We start from the raw sequence: 25,620 nt of genomic DNA, 5'->3' as shown, positions 1-25,620 counted from the left end.
TGCCGTGTATTTTTTTTTATTTTTTTATTTTTAGAATAATAATTTAACAAGATCAATAATAAAGCTAAGTAATAAAAACAACAATTTAAGTAACATCACATCAAAATATACAAACTAAAAACAACAAAGTTGCCATTTTTCAATCTTTTTTCTTCATTTTTCACTTTCATCTTTTTCTTTTCTTTTCCCTCTTTTTTACTTTTTTGAGAAATTCTATGCTAAAACCTTACAAATAAAAAACTAAAAATAACTAAAAAGTAAATAAAAACTAACACGACAAATAAAAATTAAGACAAAATAGTAAACGCAAATTACACTAAAATTTTGGTGTCTACATATGCTGGGTAGGAATCTCTAATCACTACAAGAAAATTGCGTTTCTGTGACAGGCGAAAGTCGTCACTAAAAATTCAGAAGTCGTCACAAAAAAAATCAGTGACGACTTTTACTGCTGTCACAGAGCTGTCACTAGTTCTATGTCACAAAAGGGGGTCCATGTGACGACTGTTGAAAGTCGTCACAAACGATTTCGCTTTTGTGATGACTCTTGTCGTCACTCATTGTTGTACATTGTGTGACGACTTTTATTGTCACTAAGCTGGCTAAATTCTTGTCATAATCAACCCTTGGAGTTGTCACATTATGCTTCCGTTCAGTGACGACTTTTGTTGTCATTGTTTTCCATCCATAAAAAGTGACCACTTTCTGGTGTCACTAGTGAAACTTGTTGGCAGTGACAACTTTTTTATTGTCATTTATTTTTTTTGTAAAAAGCAATAATCTAATGTTAATTACGCAACATAGCTGCCAACAATCACAAAACGTTCATTGAGTAGCAATGAGAAAAAAAAAGCCAACATACGAAAAGAAAGCCAACATTCATTTCCAATAGAAGATCAACCCAAATACATATATATATAAATGTTGCCTCAAATGAGTCATAAACCATGCACCATCCAAAATAAGCCATTCAGTTACAATACTAGTGATTTCCCATCCACAATAGAGAGTAGTAAAGTTCTATACAAAAATATGAGCACGATTCCCATCTAGAACAAAACATGAGCACGATAGGCCTTGTAGTCTTCAAATCAAAAACCATCTTCACAGCAATGACTGGCTTCTTCTTCTTGGGAATCGTGTTAGAACCTACACGTTACCAAAATTGAAGCAATGAGCACAGGTGTTAAAACTGGAACTACACTTCTAGATAGGCACCATATTATAAAAACTAATGTCACTCTAATTTGAAATTATAGCAATCTAAGTAAATTGCTTAACACAAAAATAAAGTGAAATTATAGCAAATAAGACAATGAATGTATATTCTGTGAAATATAGAATAACAATACAAACACAATAAATATCTGCATGTTCACAAATATATATGCAATAACAATAACAATAACAACAATAAAATCCTAAAATCATTGAGAGCCTAGATGATCGTGAACCACACAGTATATCAAGAAAAAAAAACACACACACACACACACAATCACAGGTGAAAAAAAAAATTCTGATACAGAAAAATTTAGATGAGTTCGACAAAGAAAAAAGTGGAATACATCCCAAAGTGAAAAACCATCTCAAAAGGGGAACTCACGAAACCTAACTGTTGCCTCAATGAGACTTGCCAAATTAATTTAAAAGGAAAAATATTTCAACTAGCCGCAAAGTTATGTTTCAAGAAGCCACAAAGGCATACTCCCGCCTGAGAGCCACAAAGTTATGTTTCAAGTAGAAGGCAACTGCTCTTACCTTCAAGACATATTGAAGTGCAGAAAAAGCAAAGTGTACATATGCCACATATAATAACTTTGACTGTCTTTAGCAATTAAGAGATGAAATAGCTATGCTAAAAATATTTGTAGATAAATTACACTTCCACTTGGAGCAGTAGATGCAATATAACGCATTTTGAGAGATGACAGGACAAAGGAACCTAAACCAATCCCATCTATTACATCTCAATGTGCTTTGACTGCCAGTGTCATGATCAGCAGCTCAGGGTAAATTAGTATACAAAAATGTTTCCATGGTAGTAAGGTACAGGAGTAACAGGACAACCTCTGTCCAGGTGCATCCATTAGTTTTGCAGCTGGATAGGCATAATCAATGAGATCAACAGAACACAAAGCTCAGAAGGTGCATTTACAAAGACATGCATGTTATTTCAATCTATTACTGAACTTTGCAACCATATATCCTTTTGATCTGTGTCTAAGGGGCTAAAATTACAAAAAGTAGAGAGATTGAAACGAAGTGAAATTCAAGGCATAGACTAAGAATGAAACATTAATTCCAGAGAACTGGTTTGTCAAGATTGTAAAAATGTTCTTACGGTATAGTCCCTTCAAATATACCTTGGTCTCCAACCTTGAGTAAGCCCAATTTGGTGAAAAATCAGTGATGCTAAATAGTTGATCTTGGGAGAGTGAGAAATTTAATGTGTCTGCATCCAGTTGCAGCTGGGTGGGAGTACAGGAATCACCAACCACATCCTCAGTCTGTATCACACTCCATGAGTATCCATTGGTTGATTGCAAAGGCAATTCCTCAACTTCACCTAATTCTTTAGCCATCCATCGGGAGAAGCTGTCCACTTTCTTCAAGCTTTCTTCTGCTTGGATTCCACTCAGATGTGGCTGCTTCAGAACCAAAGAGCAGTTTCCAGACCCTGCAGAAGGCATACCATTCTCAGCCTTGTAACTCATCATATATCCGGCTTCTACATTTTGTCACAGTTTTTGCACGTCCCTTTCCACAGCTTCGTCTTCTTGCCCATCAGGCCTCATGTAAAATGGATCTGCAGCAGATTGAAGAAGTGCAGAAAGAGATTTCTGCTCCCATAAACTTCCTTTGCCATAATAAGCTGAATCCGGAATCAGATTCTGACCAAGTGGCACTCCTTGCATGGGCGATAAACAATCTCCCTACAAGCAAAATGCCAAAAGCCTAAGCTTGTAAATATGAATGATTAGATGAGAAATAATAGTCAAAGATGCAAATTGTTCAAGACACAACATAACAAACTCGTAAAAGTTTCAAAAGAAGGGAACACAAGCTATCAGAAAAAATGACTTGGCACATAATGAGGAAAAAGGGAAAATACAACTTTGATGCCGTTAATTAGGTCAAATGCATTCGTATTAGGCATTTTCAGAAGGCTTTAAGAATCTTTTAAGTTTGTTTTAACACTAATATACAGTCCAAGCAGTTATAGAAACTAGGGGTAACATGGATATCAAATTTAATGGAAGCATATTAACTGTCAAATTTTGTAGAATTTTGGCTAGCTCAAAGAGTACAAGTGTCAACTAATTTTTACAGAGACTTAATTTTAGCTACATGAGCTGACAATATCTGGAAGGATTGAAATGCATAAACAAGCACTTAAATTTAAAACTGAAAAATCTGTAACCCAATGAGATTCTAGTGAAAGCATCCAGCATCATACCAAGGGAATAACTGTTTCATGCTAAACAATTATCCTCCCATGTGCCACTCTACAACTAGCAGCAAATTAGGACGATCCTGAACAAAAAAGTTCTGAGACACTAACCAACAAAACCAAGAGCAGCACAAATAATGCAGCAAATATGTGATCAGTCCTACCATTCAAAGAGAAAGTTTAATCATGTCACATCAAATAAAAGTGAACCTCTGTGAATGTTCAAAGGAAACTAAATGTTAAAATTGCTGACCAAATATAGGTTTGAAAACTTTAAAATTGCTGACAAAGGTTTTGCATATTAACACCCGTGATCAGCTCTAATACCACTCTTTGTTCACGTTAAACAGCAAGTGAACTTTGGGATTTGTAAACTAATTATTAAGTTTTTAAGGCAAATTATTATTAGCTTGAAAGAAAACAAGTTTCAAGTCTTGAAAAGTTTGCTACCTGCCAATTTGCTTGGTGTGCTGGGGGATTCCAGGACTTCTGTCCACCACCAACCATACCTGCCAACGTTTAGCCCAACATATAGATTCCCTTCAGTAAAGGAATTTCTAAGGATCAATTCTGCTGTTAGACCACTTGGGCATTTCAACAAACAGTAAACGAACATGAAAAATTCCAGCAATTCTTTGCTCAAATGAAGCCACGGTTGGCCCCAAAATCATCAGAAGTACAAGGGATTTCAAATTCAATCATGATATAACATGCGCATGCTAAAATTTGAACAATCAACGGGGCAATTGCAATAAACGAAGCCATGGCAGACATGCTTAGAGGACTTGGGAAGGAACTGAAATTCAAAGAAAAAGGGGCGACTTATAGTGCTCTTACTTGAGCGGTGGCGACGGCGATTATGACGAAGCCGAAGACGGTGAGTTGGAATTGGAAGATGACTAGGTCTGACTTCGTCCGAGAGCCTTCATCTAGTGTTACAGAGAACGGCAGCAGCCCAGGAGGTTGTGTGCGGTGTTGGCGATGGCAGACAGCAGCAGAGCGGACGCGGACTGGTGGTGACCTGGTTCTTCCTCCTCTGTCCGTTGCCGCGTCTTTCTCTCCTGATCTTCCCGTCAACCGCCACTCTTCCTTCACTCTATTTTTTTTCTTTTCACGCTCAAGGCCTCCCTTCCAAGAACCCTAGCCGCTTCTCTGCTCTTCTGTTTCTCTTTTTCTCCTCTAAAACCTAGCCTAAATTTGTCTAAGTGTTGGAAGAGAGAAGCGGCGAGACTTTTGTTTGTGTGTGAACAACCAAAAACGACGTCGTTTTGTAGAGATTTCAGCCACCCGCCTCGCGCCTCTTTCAGATTTCAGACTGGCGCTCTTTTTTTTTTGGCATCTAAGCACATCTTTGAGATTCCAGGATTCACACCTTTAGCTTCATACATTTTTTTTCTTTTTTTTTTCCCTGGTCAAATTTTTTTTTCAGGTTTCTTTTTTCATACTTAATCTCTTTTTTTTTTCCTTAATCTCATCTATAAATATCAAATAAATTATTTGATATTGGTTTCTTTTTTGTGCATGTATATATATATATATGTGTGCTTGTTTGTGTCTATATACATCTTTTTGGGTTTGGACAACTCAATATACAAATTATTTAAGAAATTACCTTACAATAAAACTTACACAATAAAACATGTTTCAAAAATTTAACATGCATAGAATCGCTTATATACAGTATAGCACTTCTTACTCATGCTTATACTACTCTTTGTCTATTACTTAGTTTTTATAATAAATTAAAAGAAACATGTAATCAAATATTCTGTTAATTGTGTGGCAACTCTCAATCTTATTGCACAACAGATATTTTACTGAATAATTTTAATTTCGTATATACCCATTCCATATGAAAATAATTATTACTTATGATGTATTACACGCTATACTAATTTTTCACAGTGCTAACATTAGACTACAAATTATATTCAATTACACTTTTTCAAATTATTTCAGTTATTGATTTTTGGGGGTTGTTATAAGGAATAATAAATTTTTATGCTCAGACATGTCTATTATGTCAACTTAGCAAAAATTACAAATATCTAAAAATAGTTTGTTATTATATCATTTGCATTTTGCTAATACGTAATGAATAGGGGCTAAATTATAAAATTAGGGTGTCATATCTTCGGTGCTTTTGCTCATATAAAAGAATTGGGGGCTAAATAATAAAATTAGGGTGCCATAGTAGAATTAGTGAAATTTGATGAAAATACTATAGAATTGCTTATATACAGTATAGCACTTCTTACTCATGCTTATCCTACCCTTTGTCTATTACTTAGTTTTTATAATAAATTAAAAGAAACATGTAATCAAATATTCTGTTAAATGTGTTACAACTCTCAATCTTATTGCACGACAGATATTTTACTGAATAATTTTAATTTCGTATATACCCATTCCATATGAAAATAATTATTACTTATGATGTATTACACGTTATACTAATCTTTCACAGTGCTAACATTAGACTACAAATTATATTCAATTACACTTTTTCAAATTATTTCAGTTATTGATTTTTGGGGGTTGTTATAAGGAATAATAAAAAATTTGTGAAAAAATTTTTATGCTCAGACATGTCTATTATGTCAACTTAGCAAAAATTACAAATATCTAAAAATAGTTTGTTATTATATCATTTGCATTTTGCTAATACGTAATGAATAGGGGCTAAATTATAAAATTAGGGTGTCATATCTTCTGTGCTTTTGCTAATATAAAAGAATTGGAGGCTAAAAAATAAAATTAGGGTGTCATAGTAGAATTAGTGAAAGTTGATGAAAATACTGTAGTATACAGTGATGCAAAAAGTTGTCACAAAATTGGAATCGGGTAGACCTTCAATGACAACAAGTTATGTTGTCACTGTAGAGAGAGCATTTGTGACGACTTTACTTGAGTTGTCATAAAATCATTTCCCACGGCATCAAATGAGATGCGCGCCAACTATTTCGTGACGAGTTGAGAATGACAACTTCCAATGTTGTCACTGATTATGCTTGTGCTGTACTCATCAGTGATGACACCTAATGTCGTCACTGAATTAGGTTATCTGTGACAAGATTTTTGTTGTCACATAAATTTTTGTCACTGAAAAATATATTTCTTGTAGTGGCAGTATGGTACAACAGTATAGCTTATTCAAAAGATGCAGCACAAGGTATTGAAGCGTTGCGCTAGAGTTGTGTGCCTATGATTCAAAAGGAAGAGCAGAGTACTCTACTTAATGTACAGCAGTTTTAGTCTTGCTTCTTGGATGATGTGACATGTTGTTTCTTCGTCAGGTTTTCTGCAATTTTGAGTGAATCAAGGAGGTTGGTGTCAACTACATCTGATTTGGCTTTCAGTGGAACTTCAATAGAAGCTTAAGCAGTTGCAAGTGAAAGGTCAACTATTAGCAATTGAGTAGAAGCTTGAACAATTTCTTCATGTGCCTTTGTGGTTTCATGTGCAGGCATTGGTTGGTTTTCATTGATTGGTAGCACTGTGATGCGTTTTGGGCCAACCTTGTGGGCTATGATAGTAGTGCATCTATCATTGTTGAACGTGGTGTAGTTTGTTGTTGCTTTCTTCAGGAAACAAGCAATAGTAGTCTTGTTCATTGATTCTTTGATAAGGTCGTAGAGCATGGTATTCTGTTTAATTGAGTACACATTGAAAATAGATATTGTTTTAGTGGTTGTAGAGGAAGGATTGTATTGTATATAACTGATTGTGTTCTTTTTGAAGTTTTGTTATGCTGAAGGGGAGCAGCTGTTCAGCATCTTGTCCATAAAGGTCTAGCGTGAGAGTTCCTGAGTTGTCTACAAGCTGTATTGTTAGCTTGCATCTGTTATTGAGTAATTTGTGAGTAATTAGTGTCTGTAGCATTGAGCAAGTAGTGTTGGAATTGGAGGTATCAAACCTTGTGACAACATTGATGTGCTTTTGGCAAGAGGTACAGATTATCGGCCAATTGGGTTGTGATCTGAGTGATTTGTGACATTGGGGACAAGTATAATACCAGAGCTTTTGGCTTTTGTCTAAGAGTGTGGTTGTTCCTTGTACCCAGTATGCTTTTTGTTGCGGGAAGCTCAGGAAGTCTTTGATTGTAGTTAAATCTTCAGCATCAGGAATTGGAAGTAGCTTATCTCTATTGAGAAACGCTATTTGTGCTTTGAGATTTGCGATGATAGCTTGGTTCTTTGCTGCCCTGTTGATAGTGTATGTGTGTAATGGATGAGAAAAGATAATAATCATGATAATCTAATTAGTTACCATTTGTTTAGCGACACAAATTCTTCGAGGGGTGGATTGATGAGAAGCGTCGTCGCAAACTTGGTGGACATGTTCATTGCTGTTAATTTGATTTGTTAGCATCACTATTGTAATTGTAACTATAATAATTAGTTATATAGTGAGCAGAGCATGAAAAGGATTGAGAGTAATACTGTGCTAAAAAGTGACTTTTATTTTGATGGCTACAAGTATTGGCTGAGTGTGGATTTTGTTAGCCAATATTTGTCCTTTCTCTGCTTCACATAGAGTCAGCGCTACAGGCATAGAGCTGTATATAGCTTGTTAGGTAATATATGCATAATGGCACCATTGTTATTATTTGTATAGAATGCGTATATAGTTAAATCTTACTTGTGATCAATAAGCACAATTTCTCTAGTTGGAACTGGAGCTTTATTGCTTCTTGGTTCAACATGGATGACGATGCCTATCACATCTTTTTTGAGAATACGTGTGTAAGCATACGTATTAAGAATAGTGATTGAGCAAAAAATGGTTGTAATATTTAGAAGCTTACTTATCTCAGTGTTGTCATCTATATGGCGGTGGAGCTTGTTGAAAACTGGTAAATGCAAAGATAGGCGGCAACGCTGGTGGCTCTGGTTCATCTACTGCCCGGACAATTGATGAATTCTCTATTATCCATTTTACATTCGTTTTCCTTGATGTAGTAGCGTTCATCAGTATATTGAATTCTAACATTTGAGATGATGTATCTTTTTCCTGGGATAAATAATCTTTTGAAAAAGTTGATGTCCGAGCCATAGATCAGAGCATTTAAGCTATTTCCCTATTCATATCAGAAGTTGATATCAGAAGTGGATGTTAGTATTTATGTATAATTACTAAAATAGTATGTGAATGAATTTTTATACCTTAATATCAACCAGTATTATCTTCTGACATGGATTTCTAGCTTTTGAAGTTTGTCGCTTCAGTTTTTCAGCCACTTGTATTATTGCAGTCCAATTTTTTGTTTCTAGCTTAAGATCAGTGAAAGTTAAGAAGTTGCGGTCCGTCATTTTCCTGTATTATTTCGAAAGTTATGAACACAAATTATAGTAAAGATACAATGAGATATAGTAAGAAGGCATATCAAGAGATGTAATAGTCAAATAGTTTGGTAATCTAAGATTAAGCAGTGGTTATAATAGTCAAGAGATATAATAGTTAGTTGAAGTTTACATACCTGATTGTAACATGGAGTGTTGCATGCGATGACGGAAAAGGAGAGGACAGAATTGTGTTTTTGGAAAAAGAAGTTAAAAGTGGTAGAGTACAATTGAAATGACGTACTCGAGGTAATTGAGTTGTAGTGGCAGATATAAAATTGAAGTTTAGTTAAGTGATATTATTTAGTTGCTGATATCGTTTAGTTTGTATTGGGTGAGAATTTAGTTGTAGTCTAAAGAGTTTATCTGGCTGTTTAAGGAGTTTAGTTGTGTTTGAAGTGTTTTTTGTGGATATCTTGAATCTGTAGTTTGTACTTTAGTGCTTATCAACTTTCACATATTCCTAGAAGTTTCACATTTTGATTGTATTTTCTCTTCTTTTCATGTGGATCAGAGAGTTAGCTTATATTTTTTATATATTTTATTTATTGTGTGTGAGAGTAGTCTAGAATGTCGTTATATGATACGTGTAAGTATTAGTATTATGAGGATAAGAATAAGGAGCTATAGGGAGTGAAAGACAGAGTTTTATGTGCAATTCGTTCTAGTTTTCTGCAAAGCTTTTGTAAATGGCACGTGCAAATTCTAGATTTCCAACTATTCAGCCATACTATCCAGAAATAGAGGAGGAGATAAATGAGTTAGCAGTTGTACGTGGGGTAGCTTATCCTATGGATCATGGATGTCGCAATTGACCGGCTGAACTTGTTGCTCGACATCAAATTGCAAATATTTTGCTTAAAAATGAGCTATGTGACTTGTTCAAAGAGTTTTATAGGCATAATGACTGGAGCTTAGTTCTGGAGGCTGTTTTCAGAAGTGGAAGAAATTATCCAATTCTAGAGTTGATCGCTAGAAAAATAAGGGTTGAGGTATTGGAAGAGAAGTATTACTTTCCTAGTCTGCCATCTTCTGATAGTTTTGGTGATTAAAGTGATTGAAAGGTATTGTGTATTTTCGAGAAGACATTAAAATATATTGGTTATTTCTAAATTTATTTTGTTGATTGTAATTACTTATAGTTAAAAATTTTAATTGGCTAGGTTGTGCTGGTCAGTTTGAGAGGAAACAATAATAGGAGTTATTCAAGCCTTTTTGAGATGCTATTTGCTAAATCTTTCGCACAAAAGAAAAGCGGGAGCTATTTAAGCTGTTTTGAGATAAATCAGACTTATGAGTAGCTTATTTAGTTGGCAGTAGTGTAGCTTTCAGTTGTATAGGTATTGTATTGTGAATGGTGGATATCTTTGTAGTGTTTTTGTGAATGTTCAAATGAATGTGTGTTGCCATAAGAGTTATATGTGAGAATGAGATTTATAATCATTGTAGTTGTAACAGAAACAGACTGAACCAGCGTAAAATTGCCTTGGTGAAGCGGAAAAAAATTACATAGCGATGGTAAAATAAGTTAGATAAAGATGGAAATTATGAAAACAGCAAATATAAAAGAGGTGGAGTATTTTAGGTAGATAAGAAAAGGCTGAAGCAACAGCTTGACCCCTTGCTTGTCAAAACTGCTAGCATTGAGCACTTGCTTGTTGAAGTTGGTTCTGAACATTTTCCTTAGCTTGCTCTACAAGTTCCTGGAGTGCTTGTAATGGTTGATGTGTTTGTAAAATAGTTTCAAATGTTGATATCCATGCTGGTGTGGTGTAAAATGCTGTGAAGAAAGTTAGGATTTCATTTTTCAAGTGGAAAAGTTCAAGTGTTTGTATATTTTGTTTAGAAATAAGATGGTTGACAAATTCAAGGACACTTGGATTTGTTTGGATGTTACTGAGCTTTGTATTTGTTAGTAGTTGGTGGGAGATTGTATTGTTTGGGCTAGAGGTTGAATGATGAGGGTTTGTGTTGTTCATGGTTTGGTACAAGAGAGTGTTTATGGAGGAGCAGTTGTTGTTGCTTTATGTTGTTTGTTATGCGGGGAGTAATGTTATGTATGTATTTATAGATAGAAATTTGAATGTAAAAATTAATCAGATATGATTCACGTGTGCATAGTATTCATTTGTTTTTTGTGTGTTTTTTAGTTCAAAAGGTGGGGTTGAGATGTGCAGAAGCATTAGATGGGAGTGTACTACAGTCTACTGTAGAAGCATTAGATAGAGTTGGATATTTTTTGAAATGCTTTCTGCTGTCAACTCTTTGAAGAAAATGATGTATAAGGCTTTTAAAGGTTAGAGGTCCAGTAGACAGCAACTACCTTCAAATGATTGTAGAAGTTACCTGTAATCAATCATGCATGTGCATATTTTGTTTAGTAATAGCAGATTCAAATTGAATGCACATGTGTGTGTTCATGTGTATCTATTTATTACAAAAATTTTTTGTCAATTTAGAGATAAAGAGGTTTAATCAACCACTAAGCTAGTTAAATTGAATTAGATACCGTTAGTTTTTTGTTGGTTCATAGAAGATATGGATGTAGCAGCTTTCCTTCCTTTCCTTTCTTGATAAGCTTTCCTCGGCTTAGTTCAACGAGCTTCTTTTTCTTTCACTGATAAGAAATCATATTTTTCTCTTAATCTCTTTGATTGTGAACAATCCTCTTATCCATTGAATATGCAAGCGCATAAGTTGAAACCATTACACAGCGAATATGCAAAGCTAACACCAAGCATAACAGTAATAGTAAATATGGTTTACAGTTTGTAGCACAAGTAAACGTAGAAAATAAAGATTTAGCATAAAGGAACCAGAACCTAGATACAAAGTTTTGCAAAGCAATTACAAAGGCAACAGGATAGAGTGAAGAGTTGTGGATAGTTTATGCAGCAAAAAAAATAATCAATTGGTGACTCTATTAGTTCATGCAGAAAAGAAGGCTAGATTTTCTAATTTCTGATAGCAAAAGTAGAAAGCTATTGTGAAATGACTCTATTGTATATGAGTGCAAATGAGCTAGCTGATAGAGATGAGCATCAAATCTCATTGATGCTGCAGAAGAATGAAATAAACTCTTACGTTTTCAAATGAGCATGCTTTATCCATGGACGAATTCATCTGCATCACTAACCTGCATGGTACTGAATAAGGTTATAGTTCATAGCCCCAAGATAGATTTCCTACTTAGTATATTATGCATTATACATTCTGCTGTTTTCAATGAATTTGCACATGTATCGCAATATAAAGAAAATTTATCAACTGAGGCATGTGATACTTATTAAAACATAAATTTAAATGTGCAACATTAGCTAACCAATTTAGTTGAATATTTCAGTTACACATTTGATATAACATTTGGTCATATCCTGGTATATAATCATATGAGGTAACTCCTCCCAAAAGAAAGAAATTAAACTGAAGAATTTATTTTATCTAAACTTAATTATCATTTTACTGAGTAATGATAAAAACCTGCATGGGAGCAATTTAACCAACAGAAAGAGGTTGTGGTTGATACGTCTGCAAGTTCATTTAGTCTTGCCACTGCCTCCTTCATCAAAATTTCTGGAAACAAATCGTAGTCTCTACCTTTGTGCTCTTCAAAAGCTAAAGAAATAAAATTGCGCTCTCAGTAGGTGATTCAGTTAAGTGCATAAGGAGGCGTGTAATTCAAGGGTAATGGTAGAATTCTGCATAGTGCTTGTATAATAAGGGCCACTGAAAAGTTTGAGAAGTCATTACCTGTGATATAGAAGTATGAAGCAGGCGTAATGACATAAGAAATGCCATGACAGATTCTTTACATTGTGGTTGGCAGAGTTGACCATTTAATAGTGACAAAAGAAGAATTTTCATAAAGAACAGAATGTGTATGCTTCATATGCTCTGCATACGCTTTTGGCAGATAAAATGTTTGATAGGATGAAAATGTTTGACTATAAGCTGGTATAAGCTGCTGTAAACCAATGTATTGAGTACAAGTTCTCTGGTTTCTTTAGTGGAGCCAGGAGTTTTGAAAGTTGGTTTTTTAATTCCCAAACTGGATGATGTTTTTGATGATTATAGTTTTTAGAGTTGGTTTTTCTCCATCCTTATTATCAAATTTAGCCTTCGCACAAGTTTGATTTGTAGATGCTAATTCTGCTTTGTCTCTTTGTTACTTGCCGTGCTTTTTGCTTTCGTAGGTGTGGATAAAAATGCCTGTAGGAAGCTCGACAACTGGTGGGAAAATGGAAGGTAGTGAAGTGTATGAGTGGATTCCAGTATCAAGATTGGTTATAACAAGTAAGATCAGGTGCAATTACTCATAGCGTGTTGTTCATTAGCAAGTACCTGAATACACTAATATGGGAATCACAGGTTATTTAGTAAATATTTGCATATTTTCTTATAACTTGATAAGTAACTTATTGGTGAAATATTTGATGCTGCATTAACTTGGTTGCTTAATAAAGTAACTTTACAAAAAAATCTCTCATAAAGAAGCAAAAGAAAAAAGGGAAAGAAATAAAAGTTGAAGTTAGGAGAGAGTTGAAACTGCAACAAATCACAACAAATTGGAATCTGGAATATTTGGAGGCTATGAATCATACCAAAAGCAACTAGTATAAGATTACATGCAACAGCATGGTTCCAAAATATTTAGAGTTAATTAATAAGAAGCTTCAAGGTAGACTTACATGTATTGTGTCAGAAAATCAGTATCATTAGTCATCATTTAAGCGAGTTTGAGTACTATACTCTTCAAATAATTGTGTGGCACTTCTGTCAGAAGCAAACAACACAGATTAGCTTGCATTGCAGAGCGAAACACTATGAAGAAAATTTGTGTTTGCATAGCATGTAAAGATGCATTAGAAGAGCTAATTAGAAGTGCAAATATATAGCACCTAATAGAGGCAATGTCAGGGTCATACACAGAAGGACCTAATGCAGATAAAATAAGGAAGCTGTAATACTGCTTTCGGTGAAAAGTTGTAGCGCTTGTAGGATATGTTGCATTATGAGTTGCATAAAAGTCATCCATGTAGGCAAAAGAAAGCCTATACTTCTCACAGACTATGTTTGGTTTCCCATGGAATTGGGGTTTAGAATTGGAACTGGAGCCTCAATTCCAATTTAGTTATTTGGATTTTGTTCCATTTAAAGAATTAGAATTGAATCTGAATTCTATGGGGGTCCAATTCCATGAATTGAATTCTTTACTGGACCAAAAGAATTCTTCCTAGGTTGCCAAGATTTGGAACTTGGATACCACACAAAGTGCTCAGGGAACACTTTGTAGGAACATTTGAGGCTTTTTGCTAAATCATCTGTAGCATCCATTCGAAAAAATTGGGTCAGCATAGTTCTTTATGCAAAATTGTTACTTAATACATTGTCAAGACTATCATTTGGTCGAAAGAATATAGATTGAAAGTTTTCTAGGTAGAGTTGAAGCTCTATTACAGCAAGCTGTATTTCATAAAGGTGGAATCTATATATCTTCCACATCGCTTCAATTGCACATACCCACCGTGCTGACTGATATTCCTTAATTTCATCAATAGTATTTGCTCCATCATCAGAATTCACTTGAAAATGGATCTTTCCATGACCTTTGTATATATACTTTACAGCCTTAATTGTGGAGCAAATTTCTACATTTATATGGCAGTTGAATTTAGCTAATAGATAGGCATTGTATGGCATTACCCATCTGTTGTCTAAGTAGTGCCCTCGGACCAAAATTTTTTTTTCCATCATTTCTTCTTCTGTACGTTGGATACGAGTTTTGAGAGTGTATAGTTTTTTCTACCCATGCCTTTGGATAATTATTCTTGTAAGACTTCTTTGATGCACCCTGCATACATACGTTATCAGATTTTTTCTTACCACACGGCCCGTGCATCATATGCTTCTTAACCATTCTAAATAGATGCTCATTTTGTGCTTGATCAGGTATTTCTGCAGAAACTATACGATCATAATCTTCCGTTGTATAGAGTTTGAAAGCAGACTTGAGGATAATTAGAAAGTGAGCATGAGGCAAACCATATTTTTGAAATTCTATAACATTAGTATATGCCGCTACTTCTCCAAATATATGTTTCTTGAATAACTCTTCTTTCATAATTTCTAACTTTGCATGGAACACACGAGCAATAAGATCAGGCCTATTCTGAGTTTCATCCGATTGTAGCATATTTTCTTTAATCTCAAGCCATGATTGGTTACAGGTCATGGTTATAAAAAGATCTGGCTTCCCAAATTTCTGAACCAAAGCCATAGAATCAAGATACCATTTTTTTCATATTTCTAGGACCTCCAATGAATGATGCAGGCAATATTAGTCATTATCCAATTTGAAATCCATTTTTTTGTCCCAGTACTACACCGTCCATAATTTCTTGTAGCTGCTCCCGACGTATTTGCTACTATCTACTTCTATAAAAATCTAGTCTTTGTATCTCTATTTTAACGTACATGTCAACTGAGTACTGTTGCAAAGCTCTTCCAACATTTAAAATATTTGGCCCAATCTTTTTTCTCATCTGGAATTTATATGCATAATACTCTCTCATGGATATATACTCCTTGGAGTTTTCATATGCCTTGTAAACTGTAAGATTTAGAATATTTGTCAAAGAAGAGATGAGTAGAATTCAATACAGTTATATATAATCAATAGCATATGTGTGTTACCTTCTTCTTCAAGATCAATCATTCCTTCTGCCGACTTAAAGCTAGACAATATAGTTGTACATGAGTGTTTCATAGTCTTTCTTTTGCACATTTTTGGATTGCCTCTCCCTGATCATTGTATACTTGGATGCCATCCAGTTTCTTTGAATCGAAAAAGCAACGGATACTGAAGAAGGTCATAGCAGTCGTAGTAATATTGTACTCGGTGGTTGTGTCCTTCTTTAGTATATATCTGTATGTGTCTAGAATAGGCTTGATAAACATTTTCTCCGTCAACCCATAAAGGTGCAACTTGAGACACAAGTGGTTTATTAAACACTCGCTGGTCACTGTCGCTATGAGATTTTAATACAATCTGATATGAGTCCAAGTTTAGGAGATTTCTCAAACTCCTGAAGAAGCAAGCATATGGATTTTCTTTCATTACTTCTATTAGCTTCACTATAATACTTTCGGGCACTTTTTGTGATGTTGCTAATCGATTCTGAATCTCATGTTCTGTGTCATGGAAATAAAGCTGAAGATACATTCCTGATCCTCTATGCAGTATTAGTTCATTGATGCAATGGTAGGTTTGACCTTGCATCTTGAATGTATAGATTCCGTTTGTTCTCTTGCAGAGGAATTTGTCATAGTGAATGCCAAAGGAAGTAAATGCAAACATGCTATTATAGGTTCTGACATAGGTTCGAAAATGTATAGCTTCTTCACTTTGACCAGTAAAAAGTTCAATTAGGATATCAGGTAGCTTATTTTCATGGAGCAGAACTTCGCCATCAGAACAACAAAAGTTTGCTGTCTCCGAGTAGAATTTTTTTGCTCCACAATATTTACAATCTAATGCATCAGAAAGCTGGTCTGCATTATGCCTAATGAAATTCAGAGCATCTACACTAGCTGTATTTTTAGATGCTGTAGAATAATAGAAATACAAAGTATTTTTATCACTATCTTATGTGCATATGAAACAACTATAAATATTTGAATATGAATAGATATAAGATAAAGAAACAGCAATGACACCTTTGTTTTGCATGCAAGCTTTTTTTGCTCGGATATCTGATCTCCTTTGGCTTGAGTTTTTGCCTATGAAGCAATCGTATGGCCAGTTAGGAAGTTAAAAGAATTATAATGCTAATAAATAGTATATAGATTCTGCAACATTTCTAGATATATTTTAGATATACATACCTTTTCAACGATTTTTCATGATATGAGAAGCATTGTCTTCCACTGGCTGAGGATGTACTGTCATAGATATGTCTGATCAGGCAAATAAGAGAATGTAAAAACATAAATCAAGTTCAGTAACTGAACAACATAAAGCAAATATTTGTGAAAATAGGATTAAGGACCTTAACCTGCAAGATCATCAACTGTTTCATGCAAGAATTTATAGCAGTTGTCACACATAGAAGGATCATCTGCCAAATCAAAAGATAGAAATTGTTATATGAAACATGGACTGATAAGTAGGATTATAACAAGACATACCTGCAATGTTTAGTCTGCTGGTTCTTCTGCATTTATAGACTGGTGTCTGTGTTGAGGAAGAACCTATATAAATATAAGATGGAAAAATGCATTCATAAATATAGAAGAGCAAAAAAAAAAGGAACAACTTGATCCAGGCATACCACGTTCAAATGTGGAAAATATAGAAACATGCTTCTTCAGCTTGGCTTTTGATTCAGCATTGCTTTTACACAGAGAATTACTTTTGTTATGTTGTTGCACAACTGATTTGATAGTAATAGATTGTTGCACATTAGCCTCTTTGTCTCTGCTCTATTGTCGAAATGGTTTAATAGTAATGCCTTGTTGGTTGTTGTGTTCATTGTTTTGCTGTAAATCACAACAAACTGGATGTCGTGCACCTGAATTAGAAGGTTTCGATAATTTACATTCCATAGTAACTGGAAACTGTTCTCCATTGATATGCATTTCTTATAGATTTTGTTTTGAATTTAGACATAAAGATTTCTTTTAATCCAGTGTTAAGGTATCAAAGAAAAACACTCAAAAACTTCAGATAAAGGCGAACTCAAATGTTGTTCTTCATGTCTATATATTTATTACAAAAGTTTGCTATCAATTTAGAGATAAAGAGGTTTAATCAACCATTAAGCTAGTTAAACTGAATCAGATACCCTTAGTTTGCTATTGGTTCATAGAAGACGTGGATGCAACAGCTTTCCTTGCTTTTCTCTCTTGATAAGCTTTCCTCTGCTTAGCTCGACGAGCTTCTTTTTCTTCCACTGATAAGGAAGTATATTTTTCTCTTAATCTTCGATTGCGAACAGTACTCTTATCCATTGAATATGCAAGCGCGTCCGTCGAAACCATTGTACAGCGAATATGCAAAGCTAACACCAAGCATAAGAGTAATAGTAAATATGGTTTACAATTTGTAGCATGAGTAAATATAGAAAATAAAGATTTAGCATAAACGAACCGGAACCTAGATATGGAGTTTTGCAAAGCAATTACAAAGGTAGCAGGATAGAGCGAAGAGTTGTGGATAGTTCATGCAGCAAAAAAAGCAACCAATTGATGACTCTGGTAGTTCACGCAGAAGAGAACACTGAATTTTCTAATTTCCGATAGCAAAAATAGAAAGCTATATGAGTGCAAATGAGCTGGCTGATAGAAATGAGCATCAAATCTCATTAATGCTGCAGAACAACCAATTTCCACTAACATCTGGCTAAGGCTTGAAATAAGGATAGGAAAGACATATTATCCAAACAAAAGCAGCAATCAGTTGTACCAACTCCAAGAAAGAGAACAACCAAAAGGCTGGAACCACAAAAATGCCCTCAAGAAAGCAGATGAAAAGCAATGAACAGTAACCCACAAAACATCTTCTTATATGTTATAAGGATATAAGAACTTCAAATTTAATTGGTAAGCTAAACTCTAACATATCAACTTCCACTAAAATTTTACGTCCAAGTATAGTTATAGTTAAGTTAACTAATTAGTATTTAGTCATATGATTAAGATTTACTCTTATATTTAGTAATATACATAAGTGGGCATATATTCTACTTTGACTCCTCCTATTGATTTTAAGGGAAAGAATGATTTCACTTAATTGTTCTTGAAATTTTAAATGGGCATGGGCTATGCTGGGCACAACTTGAATTCTGCTAGTCTTATCTTATATCTTATATGTGAGAAGAAAGGATAGTTTAGTTCTTTGCCCCCTTCCTTGTTACTTGGTTTCCTAATAACTTGACAAGTGGCATGACTCTAATATTTCTTACCCCTTGCATATCTTTTTTTTGTTCCTTTGTTCATGCCAAACCAAATAAGTCTCGCCCTTGTCTTTTTTGAACCCAATGGATTTTCTACCTATTATATAAGAAAACATGGGAGTTTGCTATAATACCCCAATTTTTTAACACTCGGCATACCTCTCCTTTGACGAAGTTGTGATTTTTTTCCCATTTTTTTATTTTCCCACTTGTCCCTTGATGGGCCAAGATAGAGGAACTACTATGTGGGATAAAATAGAAGATTTTCATTCATTTTGCTTAATCATATGGACTTCTACTACTTTTATGTGTTGTCTAATTTATGACTATAGGATCCAGTTTTACAAATTAATGAAAAACTTTTAGTTCTTGGATATTGATTAATTTTGTTTAATTAGTGGCTTACCCAACTCTTATATTTAAACAACTCCTTTTTATGAACAATTAAAGTCTCTTTCTGTTGTACTATAAATCATTTCTCAAAGTTGCATAGAAAATTAGATTTCTTTCTTCCCAATTGTACTTAACCATGCACTTTCTTTATTGACTGTCTTCATTAACCTCAAGGTTGATAGATCCTTTTTTACCTATTTCCCATAATCATAATATGGTTTTTCAATTTCGCTTAAGAGAAATTACAGACTTAATATATAGTAACATATCTCTTGTATTTCTATTTATTGTATACAAAAAAGATATGTTACCATATGTTCAATTAAAATACTAGGGGGCTTAGGCTATGCAAGGCACAACCAAGATACATCTAGTATATACATACATACACATATATACAAGTGTAATAAATGTATACATATTACATTTAACCAACAAGTGTTAGACTAGTACATTTTATCACAATTTTTCTAGAATTGTGTACCAAATTCAATCCCAAACAATTAAAAAAAAAACCTCAATCCACATTTACAAGCTAAGAATCTTAATGGAGTCGGGCTAGCCTGAATTCGACCCAAACAATAGAGCTAAGCCTTATATATAACTGAGTCGGGTAGAGATTGGGCCTAAATTTTAGGCCCAAATTAAATATGAATCGAGTGTAAACTTTAATTAAGTTCAAATCGATTAAAGCCTAGTCTAAATAATTATATATTTAAGTATAATATATATAATAATATATGTAATATATTATGCACATTATAACTTAAAAAATAATAATTTATAGATAATTATATAATAATACACAAATATTAAATATATATTATAAATAAATATGTATCAAATTGTGAGCTTAGACCAAGTCCGATTTAAGCATGAAGTTCTATAATTTTGTGGGTTAAGTATGAGCCTGAGTCAACTTGAAATCTAAAAGCTCAAAAATCCTATCTTATTTATGAGCCGAGTTTGAACTTGATAAAATCCAACTCATTAAACCCAATGAACAACATTAATGTGAAATGTACTCTTCAAGTATACAGCCCCCTTATTCCAAAATTCCCTACTCCATGCTATGTTGAATGTAACTCAAAATCTATCACCATTCATCTTCTTCTTTTTTTTTTTAAATTTTTTTTAGTATAAGTGAGAGGTCTCGAATATGAGACTTCTCACTTACGCTCCCTTTCTCCCACTCATTCTCTCTCCTTTTCACCTACTACTATTAATTTCTTTACCATTCCCTTCTATAAAACTTTGGATACGTACTTCCGTTCACTAGAACATTTCATGTGGAATTTTATATAATTAATGCTTATCAAAGTAATGAAAATATTTCTAATGAAAAGGATTGAAATGAGAAACTTATAGTTCTTCCAATTCCCATTGACATTTTAGGAGAACAAAAATTGCCTTACCCTGGATCAACTTCTTTTTGCATATGCTTATCCCTCCTGATTCTAAGAGTCAGGGATTAGACTCTCTACTATTACCAAACTAGTTGCTAGTTGCTAGTTGCAAGATACAATTAATGGTTTATACGCATTTGGTTTGAAGCTAGATGGATGAGATTGATGGTACAACACAAAGTTTTAGTGTCAAATTTTTGTTGTTTTATCCGTATGCTCATTTGTTCTGTTATACTACATCACAATAAAAATTGTTTGGTGCAATTGACATGGATAATTGGAGAACCATGGTGTGGCAATGCATGTTGTGGCCATTATGCATTGCAATGTATGTACTCAAACTACAAATACAAATTTTTTTAGTAAAATATAGACAAAATGGGTACAATATGGAAAATTATATGTAAATCTTTATTTAAAAGTACGATTAAAAATTCAATGGAGAGATACGAGTTCTTGAAGATTATGTATATAAATTCATATGTGAATAGTGTGAATGTGTTTAAATCAAAAAATTCAATTAAATTTTTAGTGATTTTCAAAGATTACACCATATTAATACCAACTTTAACTCTTTATGCGTATATGAGACATTAATCAATTAAATTTTTATAATATTATTTAATTTATGTAAATATATCAAATGACAGACATCATTTTTTATTTTGTATAAAACTTGAAGGATATGCCATTATTCTTACACAAATTTTATAAACCTTTTTTTTAAGATTGAAGTGTTATTCATGATCTATGATACACTGAAATGTATTAAATATTTTATAGGATAGCTAAAAAGTATTATTGTTTTTAAAATTCATGAAATATGAATGTTTTTTTAAATTATACATACCTACTTACATGCAAGAATAAGATACTAATTTTTAGTAACCATATGATACGCAAATACATACATGCATATATACATACATATATACACACACATTCAAGTGTAATAAATGCATACATATTACATTTAACCAACAAGTGTAAGACTAATTTATTTTATCACAATTTTTTTCTAAAATTGTGTACCAAATTCAATCCCAGACATTGATAGGGTGTTAATTGTTGGTATTTTAATTATTAATTTTCCCTTCTATCCCTGACAAATATTGTGTTAATTGCTGATATTTACTCATATTTGGTATCGGGACTTAATTTCAGGAATGAAGCAGAAAACTACCAAAAAGGAGGGACTTTATGGAGAATATGGAGACTTCTAAGGGCTTCAATCCTTAGGCCTTGGATTGGTGGGGACCACAAAGCTATAAGTCATTTGGGCTCTTAAAAGAAAGCAACGTAGAGAGACTTGGAAGAAGGAGTAATTTTGGAGACTTTGTCCACATGTGTGGGGACCACCGGAGATAGCTTTTAGTCATCTTACTTTTGGCTTTTTAAGGAGAGGACGTACAGAAGCAAGGGGGGACCTCTAGTTTAGCTTTTTAGTTTAGTTCTAGTTTCCTTTCTCTGGACTGGCCTCTGACACACGCCAGGTGTTCGACAATATTCCCCAACGGGAAAAACATCTTTTATTCCTTGCTTTCTAGTAAAAACGCAATGCCTTTGCAATCCAGTACTTTTGGCTGCAATTCAACTATGAGGAGTGGCTAATTTCTTCATCTAGTCAGAGGTTAAATCGAAGCTTTGGTTCGACAAAACTGTGAGATCGAATTGATTTCCCTACGTTCTTTAATTTGCAAGTGTTTATATATTTCCTGTTCACTTATGCATATGATTATTTCTTGCAATTAAATACTTGATCACTGTTTAATTGTGTGAGTAATTAACAGCCATCTAAGAGTGCTCAATCCGTAATTGTTGGGTAATTTTAGTGCATGTGGCAAGTGATATGATTCAATTGTAGTAGAAACTTTTGAGTCGTTGTTGCGGAAATATATGATATAGCCTAAATAAACCGAGCGTGTGTGTTTGTTGGTTATAATTGGTGGCCAGTCTAATGATTAATGCTGTCAATAGGTTAAATCCTAAGAGCGTGTTTAGGACTGCTTAATTGGCTAGGGCAATAACTACAGAGCTTGTTGTGGTTATCGAATCAGTAAGGTTAGGCAGGTTGTCAGAGCTTGTTGACAACCATAACCAGTTTATTTGTAAATGAAAGATTTTATCTCTGCATCTGTGATCAGTGATTCGAACCATAAGTGGAGATTATACCTTTGACTAGAGATTTTCCTTCCGTCAATTTACTTTATATTTTTAATTTGAGCAATTAAATTAGACAGTTCCATATCAACTTCCCCCATTTTTATTTAATGTTACATTCATTCAAAATAAATTCCCAAGTCCCTGTGGATTCGACCCTGCTCGCTGCTATATTCGAATTTTGTCTTTCACGTAATTAATACACTTTGGTATATCGGATCAAGCAAACTCTGGCACCAGGGTGAAGCTAGTAACCCATTGCACAGCCTAAGTCCCTGCTCCAGTACCATAGTGGACTTAATTCGTGACTTAAGAGTAGGAATTTTATTTTTGCTGGTTTGACACCCAACAAATTTTGGCGCCGTTGCCGGGGACTTGGTGTCAAAATAAATTTATTTTCTTTGAATTATATTTTCTTTGTTTATTTTTTATTTTTATTTTTATTGTTACTGGTTTATGCCTAGATCTTCTCGTACAGGTGAACTGCAATATAATCCTGAGATAGAGAAAACTGCTCGTGCATTGAGAAAAGCAACAAGAGAACGAGCAGAGGCATCCTCCTCATCTACTGGACATAATTCAGTAGTAGATTTTGTGGATTCATTTAGTGAGACGGAAGAGATAGATAGCACCATGGCTAATGAACGGACATTGAGAGAATTGGCTGCACCAGATTTAAATCAACAGCCTCTATGCATTACTTATCCTACATTAGAGGTTGCATTTGAGTTAAAATCTGGACTAATCCATTTACTTCCTTCTTTTCATGGCTTACCAGGTGAAGATCCCCACAAGCATCTCAAAGAATTCCATGTGGTTTGCTCGACAATGAAACCTCAGGGAGTCACAGAGGAGCAAATTAAATTAAGAGCCTTTCCATTTTCCTTAGCCGATAAAGCTAAGGATTGGCTCTATTATCTGCCCTCTGGGTCAATATCCACATGGACAGACATGAAGAAGCATTTTCTAGAAAAATTCTTTCCTGCATCCCGAGCTGCAAGCATTAGGAAAGACATCTGTGGAATTCGACAATTCAATGGAGAGACTCTACATGAATATTGGGAAAGATTCAAGCAACTATGTGCTAGTTGTCCTCATCATCAAATTCCTGACCAACTCCTCATCCAGTATTTTTATGAGGGTCTGTCCCAAACTGACAGAAGAATTATTGATGCTGCCAGTGGGGGCTCCTTAGTGAATAAAACACCCACGGAGGCAAGAAATTTGATATCGAGTATGGCTGCAAATGCTCAACAATTTGGAGACAGGCAGGATAACACGACTCGTAGAGTCAATGAGGTAAGTAATTCTACAATAGAGCAAAGATTAGATTGTCTAACTTCTTTGGTTGAAAAGTTAGCTATAGGACAAATGCAGCAATTGAAAACATGTGGAATCTGCTATGGTTCGAGTCATCCAACAGATATGTGCCCCACACTCCAAGATGATTCGACTGAGCAGGCTAATGCAGTTGGATTTCCAGGACCACCTCAGAGACGGTATGATCCCTATGCAAACACCTATAATCCAGGATGGAGGGATCATCCTAATTTTAATTATGCAGTAAGGCCACCAGGATTTTCACATCAGTCACAATATCAACCTAGACCTCAACTTTCACAGCAACAACCTGCTCCTAAATCAGGTATGTCACTTGAGGATATTGTGAAATCTTTGGCTACTAACACTCAACAATTTCAACAGGAGACGAAAACTAGCATTCATAATTTGGAGAATCAAATGAGCCAGTTAGCTTCCACAGTCAATAGATTGGAATCCCAATTATCTGGAAAGCTACCTTCGCAGACAATTGTCAACCCCAAGCAAAATGCTAGTGCCATCACATTAAGAAGTGGCAAAGAGTTGCCTGAGCCGAGCAAGAAAATTTCTGAACAAGCAATCGAGGAAGAGCTCGAAAAAGAGGGGAATGTGTCTCAACCTAGAGCCTTGGAACAACCAGATTTTGGAGAAAAATCAACACAAGTGGTTACACCTCCGCCTCCATTTCCTAGTCGACTGGCAAAGTCCAAAAAGCAAGAGCACGAACAGGAGATTTTGGACACTTTTCGAAAAGTTGAGGTAAATATCCCTCTTTTAGATGCAATTAAGCAAATTCCTAGATATGCTAAATTTTTGAAGGAATTATGCACTGGTAAGAAAAAGTTGAAAGGAAACGAGAAAGTGCATATGGGAGAAAATGTTTCGGCAGTTTTGCAGAAAAAATTGCCTCCTAAATGCAAGGACCCAGGTATGTTTACTGTCCCTTGCAAAATAGGTAATATTAAAATTGAAAAAGCTATGTTGGATTTGGGTGCTTCGATAAATGTTATGCCTCGTTCTATTTATAATTTGATGAACATTAGGCCTTTAAAAGAGACGGGCGTAATAATTCAACTGGCTGATCGATCAAATGCCTATCCTGATGGAGTTTTGGAGGATATTTTAGTGCAAATTGATAATTTGATTTTTCCTGCAGATTTTTATGTGCTTGATATGGAGGATGATAATTCTAATTCATCTCCAATACTGTTAGGGAGACCATTTTTGAAAACTGCTAGAACAAAAATTGATGTTTTCACTGGCACATTGACTATGGAATTTGATGGTGATGTTATTAAATTTAATATTTATGATGCCATGAAATATCCTGGTGAATCTCATTCAATTTTTGTTATAGATGTAATTGATTCTTTGGCGCAGCAAAATTTTGAATTTAATAATGACGATGCGTTGAAGGTTGCTATTTCTACTGGTCTCTGTCAGGAAAATTTGCAAAAGATAAAAGGGAAGTTTGTTTTTCCTTTTGAATTGCAGGAAGTTATTTTTGAATTGAATTCTCTTTGCCCAGAATTTTCCAATGTGTCTTACTTGGAATTACCTCTGTCTCATTCACAGCTTTTGCCATCTATTTG

At 34.4% G+C, this 25,620-nt stretch overlaps 3 protein-coding genes across 4 annotated transcripts; 1 reads left to right on the top strand and 2 right to left on the bottom strand.

Annotated features, from left to right (window-relative positions):
• Nucleotides 1-859: 859 nt before the first annotated feature.
• On the bottom strand, nt 860-4,638 carry LOC113756296 (calmodulin-binding transcription activator 3-like). 2 transcript variants are annotated; one of them, XM_027300019.1, is made up of 4 exons: nt 4,292-4,638; nt 3,905-3,994; nt 2,367-2,936; nt 860-1,149 (listed from the first exon to the last, which is right to left on the bottom strand). In XM_027300019.1, exons 3-4 carry the CDS (start codon nt 2,718-2,720, stop codon nt 1,105-1,107), a joined length of 399 nt encoding a protein of 132 aa, XP_027155820.1. In that variant the 5' UTR covers nt 2,721-2,936; nt 3,905-3,994; nt 4,292-4,638; the 3' UTR covers nt 860-1,104. The 2 variants fall into 2 exon arrangements, 1 of the variants encoding a protein (XP_027155820.1); XR_003465908.1 differs by lacking the exon at nt 860-1,149 and having other exon boundaries at nt 2,057-2,936; nt 3,905-3,963.
• Nucleotides 4,639-15,601: 10,963 nt separating this feature from the next.
• LOC113756297 lies at nt 15,602-17,835 on the bottom strand. Its single transcript, XM_027300020.1, has 6 exons — nt 17,669-17,835; nt 17,127-17,272; nt 16,984-17,046; nt 16,851-16,913; nt 16,690-16,752; nt 15,602-16,401 (listed from the first exon to the last, which is right to left on the bottom strand). Exons 1-6 carry the CDS (start codon nt 17,833-17,835, stop codon nt 15,602-15,604), a joined length of 1,302 nt encoding a protein of 433 aa, XP_027155821.1.
• A 5,329-nt stretch (nt 17,836-23,164) lies between these two features.
• LOC113756295 lies at nt 23,165-25,399 on the top strand (the record flags this gene model as incomplete). Its single annotated transcript, XM_027300018.1, has 2 exons — nt 23,165-24,353; nt 24,429-25,399. Coding segments are annotated over exons 1-2 (2,160 nt in total), but the record flags the coding sequence as incomplete, so codon positions are not given.
• Nucleotides 25,400-25,620: the final 221 nt, after the last annotated feature.

Source organism: Coffea eugenioides, unplaced genomic scaffold (genome assembly GCF_003713205.1).
Source record: "Coffea eugenioides isolate CCC68of unplaced genomic scaffold, Ceug_1.0 ScVebR1_215;HRSCAF=854, whole genome shotgun sequence".
Classification (NCBI taxonomy): Eukaryota; Viridiplantae; Streptophyta; class Magnoliopsida; order Gentianales; family Rubiaceae; genus Coffea; species Coffea eugenioides.
The sequence above is the reverse complement of the archived record's forward strand: the minus strand, read 5'-3'. Positions and strand labels throughout refer to the sequence as shown.